Consider the following 10,597-nt stretch of genomic DNA (forward strand, 5'->3'; position numbering starts at 1 on the left):
GCATAATAACTGTTATTACAACAAGTAAAATAGGCCTCCAAGCCACAACCTTACTATGGATAGCACCCTACTGACTTGGCAGAACTTCTGCCTTTGCTAGGTATTAATTTGATCAGTCACCCACCACAGAAATCAGTCATAGGACATACACTCCAGAAATTGGATTTAAAACAACAGTTGACTGAGCAGGTTTCTATTTCTGATTTTAATCCCTTGGTTTGATCTAGATGGAGGAAAAAATGACCTTCCTGTGCCTGCTGCCACACAAGGCTATGAGATTTAAATCTGTTTGCCAGCATATTAAATTTGCTCAAACACATCCTTTCAGTACAAGTACCAAATGCTAAAATCACAACCAACAAGCTTGAGCATTCTCACACTATGACATCATCCCGTCTGGTATACTTTAATACAATTTGGAAATAAAATTTGATTAACTGAGAGCAGCTTAAAGAGGATACATTAAAGATCCAAATTGAGGACACTTATACAGTAAAATGAAAAAGGAAGCACAGTGCCCAGCCCTTCCAGTGTCTTCTACCAAACAGGCCTTCCTGGCTATTCTGATGTGCTGTGACAAATACAGTTATCATGTATTGGATGAGTGAAAGCAATCCAGAAGTCCAAGCAATGGAATAAAGACTTTCTGGTAATTGTGATTTTACAAATAAATTAGGGTATAACCTTACTATATCTGTAAAGATCTGTAAATGGCCTGACACAGAGAAATCAGAGCTCTGCATTCCCCACGTGGTTTGAACAACAAACCAGATTCCTAGTTCCCAAGCTGAAAACTTCCTCCTACTGAAAAGAGTACCTACTTTCGAGTATTTATACTTGCCGTCCTTAACACAAGAGAACTCACTGTTAACAGCATCCTGACCATTGACAGGAAAATTACAACAAAGTCATTGTGATAATAACCATTTTTATGGTTTTTATTAAACCTGGAGTTTTTATTAAACCTGGAGTTTCAGTTTATAATCGCTGCCCACAAACACCATGGAAATACAGATATTATTCTTGTAGCATCAATAAAGAGCCTACAAGAACTTTAAAAAATACTTAAACACTTGTAAAGGCATACTACATTAGTCTCCACCCTGCCAGTATAACTAATTATAAATGTCAAGAAATGTTGAACATCTTATTTCACAAGAGCCACAGGGAAAGCAAAGAGTTGCACTAAATCACAGAGAATCAGAGTTAAAAAGTGGTAACTGTATCACCATACAGACCCAAGGCCAACAGGTAGCAATCCTCACTGCTCAGCAGTTCCAAGAGGAAGCTTTCAAGTATCACCCAGCGTACAAAGCAGAGTGCCTGCGTCTCCTGAACAGCCAGCCATGTTACAATCAAACTCTTCCTACCACTGGTAAAGCACTCTCGTAGATAATCTATTATGATACAAGCTGTCATTTCAAAGAATACTAAACAAAATGTATCAGGTTAGTGAGGAGAAACATAAGAGCTAAAGTCTATCCCCCCACTTCCTGAAAAATGAGTTTCAGAACAGTATATTTCTAGTTTCAAAATTAATAGTAGATGTACTTATAAGTCATTAAAATGCACAACACATACTTAAAAAGTTAGGCATGCCATACTAATCTGTTTACTAAACTGACAAGAGTGACATCCCCCAGTCCCCACGCACATTCCTAAAAGCACAAACACATCTATGTTGCCATCACCAACATATCTCACAGGACAATTAGCTTAACTGAAGTTTAATATTTCAGAGGTCTTGTTTGCAGACTAACAGTGTGACACAACATGAAACGCACAGAAAATGTGATTACAAGTCTAAGTTAAGCAGCTTTTGGTTAGGGCAGCTCTTCAACTTTGAGTCATTTTAAAGGATCTGAAAATAACAATAGCCTAAGGCAAACACACACATTTGTTTTCCTTCCACAAACCAAGATTTAAAAAAAACATAGCCAGAGGCCATTGGAAAAAAAAAAAAAGACAAATGATACTTAAATAACCTAAAACATAAGTCCCCTTACTCCCCGAGGCACACGCAGCACAGCACTCAAAGCTGCAGGAAGAAGCTGTTTGCCCCTGTGTACCTATTTAAATAGCCCCACTCTTCATTCTGTGTATACACGGACGCACAGAGACACCCACCACTTTGTCCATAAGTTTCCAGGTCTTCTCCACAGTCCTTCGGTCAGCAGCTGCCTGTTTGGGGGGGCCCACAGCATCCTGAATGGCGTCGATGAAGCCCAGGATCCGTCCCTTGCGCGGGTTCCGGCCGTTGAGGGAATTGGCCATCTGGGAGCCAAGCTGGCCGCAACGACAGAGAAACACAGGCTCACAAGGTGCTCCGAAAACATCTTGTCATAGAGCCCGCCGCAGCCTGCGAGGCAACGCTTCCTTCTTCACGGGCAGGAAAGGGCAAGATCAGGGCATGTTTAGGAACAAGCTTAACTTCATGACAAACAGCGTAAACCCACCTGGCCCGGGTTTACGTTGGCAGAAGCGATCCCGGATTTATTGTCAACACCGACAGTCGGGAGGGGGGGAAGACACCCACGCCCGGCTCCGCGCCGCGCCCCTGCCCGTCCCTGCGCCCCGGCCGCGGGCACATGCCCGGCACGGCACAACAAAAGAGGCCGCGGCGGAGCGGGGGCAGGAGCGGGAAGAGGGAGCAGAGGAAGGCAGCGCGGGCAGCAGGCAGGCACCGCAGGGCAGGCGGGGGCAGCGGCGCGCACACGGACCCGGCTCCCGGCACACGCAGGGACCGGCACCGCACGGCCGGGTGCCAAGGGCGAGAGCGGCCGCCGGCAGAGCCGGGAGCGGGCGGCGGCAGGGAGGTGGTTCCTCGACCCCCGCGGCGGAGCGGAGCGCAGGAGAAGCGTCTCTCCGGACGAGGCTCTCCTCCCTCCGGCCGCGACGGCTTCAGTGCCGCGGGAGGCAGGCGGAGCGCATCCCGCCCCGCCGCCCGCGCCCGTCCCGCTCCGCTCCGCGCCGGCCGCCCCGCAGGACTCTGCCCCGTGCGGCTGCTGCTGGCGGCGGGCGAGTGAGCGCTACCTCAGGGGGAAGCGTGGAGAACTCCTGCCCTGCCGCCCGCATCGCCCTCCCGTACCCCAGCCCAGCCCGCCCGGCGGGTGGGTGGGAATGTGCGCGCGTGTGTAGAGAGTCCTATAGGCACATGCAAAAGAGACAGAGAGAGAGAGAAAGAGAGAGATGCACACGCACAGGTCTGTCTGCGGCACCGCTCGCAGCCCCCGGCACGCTGTGGTCTCCCCGCACTCCTAGGAAGTGAGGCTGGCTCCCCGGCGGCGGCGGCGGCCCCGCTCCTTCAGCCGCGCCCGCCCCCTCCCCGCGGCGCGCTGGCGGCCGCTCCTCTCCTCGGAACATGCCCACCCCCGGGACAACACTGCGTGCGCGCCTGCGCGCCACGCCGCCAGCGCGGCCCTCTGCCCGGGGGCGGGACCGCTGCTACACGACAGCCAATCGCAAGGGCAGATCTCCTTGATTGACTCTGCATCTAGCAAATGGGCGTGGGTGCAGGCACGGGGCGGGGCAGCGGCCGGGAGCGGGCTCGGGATGGGGAGGGGGCGGGAAGCAGCGGCCGGCAGGGGAGGGAGCGGTAGCGGAGCTGGCCGGGATCGGGCTGAGCGAGGGGGCCTCTGGTGCCACCTGGTCCCGCCGGCTGACGGGCAGCCTGAGGCCTCTGGGGTCGTGGCGGCCGGGTGGGGATTGCCTTCGTGGGGACGCAGACATTGTCCCTGGCTGTGCGGTCTCCATGGGCAGCGTGTCCCTCCCTCCCTGGTGAGGCCGTGGGACCCCGGCGTGCTGAGCGTGCTGACAACTGCTAGATCTGCCGCCTTTTGGAGCGCGCTGCCTTGGCGCTTCCCCTTCGCGCTTTTGGGAGTTCGCTGGGGGTTTTTTGTGGCCACAGAGAACAAGAAATTTTCTTCCTTCTGTCTGGTTTCTTTTCTTGTTTTGTTGCTTTTTTTTTTTTTTTTTTTTTTTTTTTTTTTTTTGAGAGTGAGGGAGTTTTGCTGTTAAGCAAGTGCTGAGATTTCCATATTTTCATGCCTGGGAATGGGCTGGAGAGTTCCAACCAAAAGGTGGTGAGGGAAAAATGTAAGCACTTTCTGGTTTAAAAAGCCCTTTTAGATGCCATTATTTTGATAAGAGCACTTCCCCTGGGGATATGGTAAATAAAAGTCAACTGATAGAATGCTGCAAAGAGTGAGGCTTACCTGCATAGGATGCAAGACACTTGACTTCAGATCCTTTTGAAGATAGTCCAGGGAGCAATTATATTTTGCAAGGGTTAATCTTCTAATGAGCTGAAGTAAAAGGAAACAAAAATGTAACACTTAGCAAATTGTATTAGAGGGGTATTTTTAAGTTTTGGTTTTCAAAGTATCTTCAAATTGTAGTAGTTTTCTTTCCAAAGATTTTCTTTTTTAATGGTTTGCTCTTTTTTTGGTTCTTTCCCTACTTTTTCTTGGATTTGACTTTTTTATTAAAGTAGGAGTCAGGAAAAACAGAAAAACTCGTAGAGTATTTCAGTGTCGCTTTTATTCATATTTTAATTTATAGGTATTTTTAGCGCAGGTATCTTCCTGTTGATTTAAAATGTGTCATGTTATTCTTTTGAACACATAAAACAATAAAATCCTATCAATAATATCTTCCTCAAAGGTTGTTCCTCTATAGCTTTTAAATATGAATTGGCAGTTACTTGCCTTAAGTGGGTTGGAAGCTTCTCATTTTATTGTAGTCTCTGTAAATTACCCTCTTCCCTGTGTTGGTTTAAAGCCTCTCTGGCTGATGTCCCTATCCCTTTTTTCTTTGGAGCTCAGCTTTCGTAAGATTAAGTTGACAGTGACTACTTACTCTGTTGCTATCTCTCATTTGGTTGTGAAAAGAGCAGAGGAGCTGACGCTTTTTCAGAACGTGTAAAGTCCCTGGTTCCTGTTCTCGATTGCTTTGTTGTCATTGTTGTTATGTCATTCCCTTCATATCCCACACTCTGCCAAGAGCTGTGATCTGTGAGCTCTTGGTAGCCGTCTGGGGCTGAGTCATGGTATCTTGCAGTTCATCCGAGTGCAGGGCCAGCAGGAGCGAGCAGCTTGGTTCCTGCAGCCCTCTGCAGCCCTGCTGCATTGGTAAGGGAGTAGCCAGCTCCATGGGGAAAGTGAGTGGCTTTCAAGCAGTGTTGTCTCATTGCCTGTGCTGTACAGTAAGTACAGATGTTCTGGGAATTGCAGTCCTCGGAGGGTCATGTGAGTACATTGGAAGCAAGCCAGCTGGGAGAGCAGGTGGAAGGGATACCTATGGCTGCAGCTTCAAGGCTGTTAAAGATGGATCAGGATTCTGTGGGCTGTGCTGTGGAGGGACAAGAAGACACAGCACTGCTGATGTGGCTTCAAGCATACAGAGTGACAAGGCTGTTTGACAGAATACAGCTGAGAGGTGAGGCTGGGAGGAGTGAAGCAAACAGCTGCTGTGTTTGAAGTTCAGGGCATGTCTTGTTAGCAGTTAGCACATAAAGACTGAGCTTGCCCGTGGGGTCTTTGGGGTCTATAAGGATTAAGGGTGGTGGCTGAAGGCACTGGCCACCTGGAATATTTTAATACAGGCCAGCAGCACTGTGTTAATGTCCAGGTATTCCTACTCCCCAGCTTCAGGCTCTCTGATAGGCTAAAATAGGAAGCTAACCTGCTATGTATAGATCCACTGAGAGACCACACGGTGTTTCAATGCAGAAACCTTGGTCAGGTACTTTAAATCTCCAGGAAAGAGCATCTTTCTGTTTGGGCTACATGTAAGGTACGTGTGTAATTTTGGTGTCTAAGTTCCAAAACTTTGGTATATACAGTTAAAATGACTCCACAGATCTCTTTTATTTACAAGTTCTCCAACTGAATGTTGATTCTACTTGTTATTATACTGAAGAATGTTACAGTTTGGATCTGTGATTTAATCTCTCTGTGAAAACACTACAGAATAAAGCACAGTAAGTCTGAGGTGTCAGATTTTGAGATTCATATATTACATGAGACTGATCCTCAGCCTAATCAAGGTACTAATGAGTCATGTAATGATGACAACATTAGAATGTCATCCAGGATTTGGTAAAATTTTGTAGTGAAAATTGTGGAGTAAAGGTGATTGGGAGTCAGGATATGATGGAGGAATCAAGACAAGGTAAAAGAAGCCTTGAATTGAACTTTCTTAAGTCCTTCTTTGTAAAGTTGGGATTTTAGGTCCAAGCATTTTACTGAAAAGCAAAATCATGTGACTTCTTGAAAAACCCAGCTGCTTGGTAGGGAGAAAAAGGATATAAAAGATTAAGCTAACATTTGCATTTGTTCATTGTAGTATTTTCCTATCTGTTGTCTGTTTTGGGTTTTGTTGGGTTTTTGTTTTTGTGGAAGTTTTTTTGGTTGTTTTTTTACTTTCTTGGTGTCTCTCATTCTTCTGGAGTTAGTAGACTGTCTTATGAATGAAACTTTATCTTGGTGCTCTTGAATGAATTCCATTCCATCAAAGAGCAATTGACAGACATTGGAAGCAAGAGAGATGTTTTGGTTTGGTTTTCTTTGTTCACCAGCTATTAAAATATTACTGATTTTCTGCAGTCAGTCAATGCATGTGGTTTGGGAGCTTTTGTCATTTGTGTGTTTGTTGCTGTGGTACAAGTGGTTTTGTACCCAAATATACTGAAACATAAAAGCAATGAGGAGACAGATGGAGGTTCTATTTATAGCAACATCAATGAGGTTCATACAGTACATAATATGCTGAGTTAAGGGATATGGTAGCAATGCTTGTAAAGCTTAAGCCCTCCATTAAAAAAACTGAATGTGAAGTGACTTCTTGCTAATTGTAACACAATATCCTGGCTATCCCAGCATCCTTAAACTTCCAAATTTATCTCTTGGTGTTTACACTGAATATGTATGATGTGATGAAAAGGCAGCTGTTCATGGGGGTGTAGTGTCCTGTGGTGCAGGGTCAGGCAGTGGTTTAATGTCTAGGCTCTGACAAGGTCATCCTCTTCCCAGGATGTGCAGTGCCCCAGCAAAATGCAGCTGGTCCCTATGCAGCTTTCCCTATGCAAGGAAACTGAAGCTTCAAGGGCCACTGGAACATACTGGTATTTTGGTGCCTTACTTTTATCTGTTCTTAAAAACATCAAACAAACAAAACCAGCAAACAAGAAACCCCTGCACCACAACCCAAACAAACAAAACAACCAAAAAAGAGAAAATATAATTATTGTAACAACAGATAAGTTCCAGGACTATTTGCTTAAACACATTTTGGCTAGCCCATTCTAGATACATACAATATCTTATGCTACCCTTCTCTCCTGTATTCTGCATAATCACCTGTAACAGTTATTAAGAATATTAAAGTGGAGTAAATGCAAAATCGTTCCATGTTATTATTTTGCAGTGCCCTCAAGAATGCTAGGATATTTAGATCTAAAATCCAAAAAAGGGTTTATAAGCTGTAAACCAGCATCATGGATAATTTTTAAAATAGATTGCAATATACTTACCTGGGATTTATTGTAGCCAACCGAGAGACAGAAAGCAAAATGAATCACCTGTGACCCTCAGTATTCTCTTACTGATAATATAAGTTGGTATAATAATAATAGATGTTTTTCCTGCCTTAGCGGGTAAATACTTGGAGAAAGTTAGTGATGAGAGTGGCAGTTTGTTGTCAGATTATAATTAGTTAATTTGGCTACTATTATTTTTTGGCTATTTACTTATGTTTTTCATAGTCATCAAGTACTCAAGCTTGCTTTTTAAAAAGATTTGTTACTAGTTTCTAGAAGTGAAAATATGTTCTTTTCACACATGAAATGTGAATAGTGTAATAGTTTAACCCACTTTGTTGTTGAACTACTGCAAGAAAGAAAAAAAAAGGCTGCCTTTCCAAGTTCTGTACGCTGTAAAGTTCTGTCATTACTCTGGCAGGCCGTTGCAGTACAACTGATGATAATACAGTGTTGCTGTATTAGTTCCCCCTGCTGAGTAATTAAATCTTTTTTTTATCCTTCATGTGGCAAGACCAGCTAAATTTAGCTCTGCCTGTACCTGTAAATAAAAAGGGCCAGGCACTGTTCTTGGGCCCTGAGGCCAGGTAGGCTGGCACAGGGGTGGTCGCCACCATCCTTCCTGAAATTACACCAGCCTCACCACCCCCTTACACCCCCACATCCAAGTAGTGATCCCTCACCTGTGCTAACCCTGAACCTCCCTGCGATTTGTTTGGGAAAACAGCAGCTGACGTGGGCCAAAACTACTCAGCAGTACCTTAATAAGTACTGCCATACTTCATGCTGTGCCTAGATCATTGTGGCTGCAGTAACTAGACAGATATTGTTGGAGTTTGTATGCATATAAATATACACACATGCATATGCACAATGTAACAGGAGATGTTTCATCTTTGTTCATTTTGGTTGGGCTGCAAATAATGAACTTGTTTTCAACTGTCTTCTCGAGGAGTGAAGTCTTTAAAGGGCAAGAATTTAACTGACTGAGGCTCTTGTGCTCATGTTTTCAAATCTTTCCTTTACCCTAGGAGCAAATCTACTTATGTACTATATTGTTTCCCTTGCAAAATACAGCCCATCCATTTGCCTGACTACGAGTAATTAAAAATGTGTTCTTGTTTGCAGAATGAGTATGAAAACTAATTGTGGGGCCAGGCCTGTGTTTGTTTGCACACCTCACTAATGAGTTCGTTTGCTGTAAACTAGACAGCCCACTTCAAAACACATCTCCGCCTTAATATATTGTATTAAAAAAGTGTGTCAGCTCAATTTTAAAACAACCTACCCCTCAGGGAGTGTTCTTCTGTTTCTTTTCTGTTATTAATTGCATCCATCTGCCAGAGCAGGTGCGAAGGCTTTAACTAAGTCCTGTCATTTTAGTACTACTTCTTGAATTTGCTCCATCTGTGCAATAGCATAAAAAACAATGCCTATATCTATTTTTTCTTCTTTTTTTTTTTTTTATTATCCCCCTGTTCCTTCTGAGTGCCATGATCTTAGTTCTTCCCAATCTTGGTGTGATAAAACAATCTTTAACTCCAACATCCTTTTTGATGTCTTGCCAAAGTACAACTGGGTTTTCTTGCTTGACTTGATAATTAGGAGGTTTTCCATTCAAATAGCTCTTTTTTTGCCAAATTTTTTAAGATTTTCATCTTGTGGTAAGAGGTTGTAAAATACTCCCATGGACTTTTCATTGCCATCTTTCTCTGGAGTAGGAGTTGCGTTTTGACAGGAAACAAGCCCGTGTCTATTCTGTGCTTCTGCAAGTCAGAATAAGCTCAGTTAGTGGAGATTTGAGCTACATTACTAGTGGCTTTAATTGAAATAGTCAGGTGAGACACTGTCATAGAGGCTTTTCCTTCAGAAAACCATGTTTTCAGTTGAGTAAGATAGCATCTTAAATGTGGGAGTTATTCAGTGCTAGCAAATCATAGCTTAAGTGTGATGATTTATTTGCTTAAATTTCTTTTTATACATTCTCACTTCCAGTATTTTTGTTCATCCTTCTAAAACAAGACAACTTTTTGTACTATAATCTGTTTGACTCCTTGCCTGTGAATTTGTGGTGTATCTTGTGTTTCCTGTGTGCCTCAAGTTCTACTGATATTTTGTTTGTGAGCAATGGCAGGAAACTTTTGTCTTTAGTAGAATAAACAAGTTGGGGTTTTTTTCCGTCTTCTTACTTACCTTAATTTAAAATAATTTTTTCCACACTGAAAAGTAAATCATGTATTTTGTAAGGCAAGTCACTGTTTTAATAGAACTGAGTAATTTTTGACCTTTTGTATGGGCTGTTTTGTAACACAAACTGCATTTGGTACTTCTGATAATTTGCTGCATACTTCAGAGCATTTGGTTATTCTCAGAGTGAGCTGATAAGATTTTTGCATCTCTCAAAATCTATCAAAAGATTGCTCACTCTTCAGAGTGCAATTGGTGACTATTTTTCTAATTCGTCACAAGACTTTTTCAAGACTTTTTTTTTTCCCTAAGAGGAAAAGGAAAACCAGTGAATCAGACTTCTGGGGAGAGCAATAAGTGATTTTTTCCTTTTGAAAAAATTTTATTGCATCAAGAAGTCATATTGTGAACAACAGTAAAAACTACATTGAAATGTGCTTTTGCATTATTCTATTAATTCTGTTATGTGGGAGAGTATAACATTTGTTTCCATTAAGTTTCAGATTAAGGCATGTTGTGTCCAAGGAAAAATAAAAAGGTCAAAGTAAAACTAATAATGAAGTGAAGCTTGAATTAACCTATTTGGTTGAATTTCTTTAATTTTCCTGTCAAGTTTCCAATGTATCAAGTTCTACATGGATGCCCGCATTGTTTAGACAGTCAGGAGTTGTCCAGCAGAACATTGTGACCCTTGTACCAAGCTGCACAAACGTAGTTTTAATTACTAGGAATGTGATTTTATTTCAGTCTGGGTTTTGGTTTTTTTGCTCTGCAGATTTATTTCCCTGTGTTTCTGTTTTGTTCAGTTACCATTCACTTTCTGGTAAATGCAAAACCATCTATACTGGCTTACAAGCCTGTTGTGCCAGTATT

At 43.4% G+C, this 10,597-nt stretch overlaps 1 protein-coding gene across 2 annotated transcripts in view; it reads right to left on the reverse strand.

Moving 5' to 3' along the window:
- The window catches only part of CBLB (Cbl proto-oncogene B), a 129,078-nt gene extending 125,752 nt beyond the window's left edge, over window positions 1-3,326 (reverse strand). The window contains exons 1-2 of one of the 2 annotated variants that reach the window (XM_066572021.1): window positions 3,202-3,326; window positions 2,128-2,286 (exon numbers count right to left, since the gene is read on the reverse strand). In XM_066572021.1, the coding sequence (XP_066428118.1) occupies window positions 2,128-2,274 (147 nt within the window). In that variant the 5' untranslated portion in view covers window positions 2,275-2,286; window positions 3,202-3,326. The remainder of the gene's footprint in view (window positions 1-2,127; window positions 2,287-3,201) is intronic. The other variant, XM_066572022.1, reaches the window with a different exon arrangement.
- Window positions 3,327-10,597: the final 7,271 nt, after the last annotated feature.

The sequence above is a fragment of the Molothrus aeneus genome, chromosome 2 (genome assembly GCF_037042795.1).
Source record: "Molothrus aeneus isolate 106 chromosome 2, BPBGC_Maene_1.0, whole genome shotgun sequence".
Lineage (NCBI taxonomy): Eukaryota > Metazoa > Chordata > Aves > Passeriformes > Icteridae > Molothrus > Molothrus aeneus.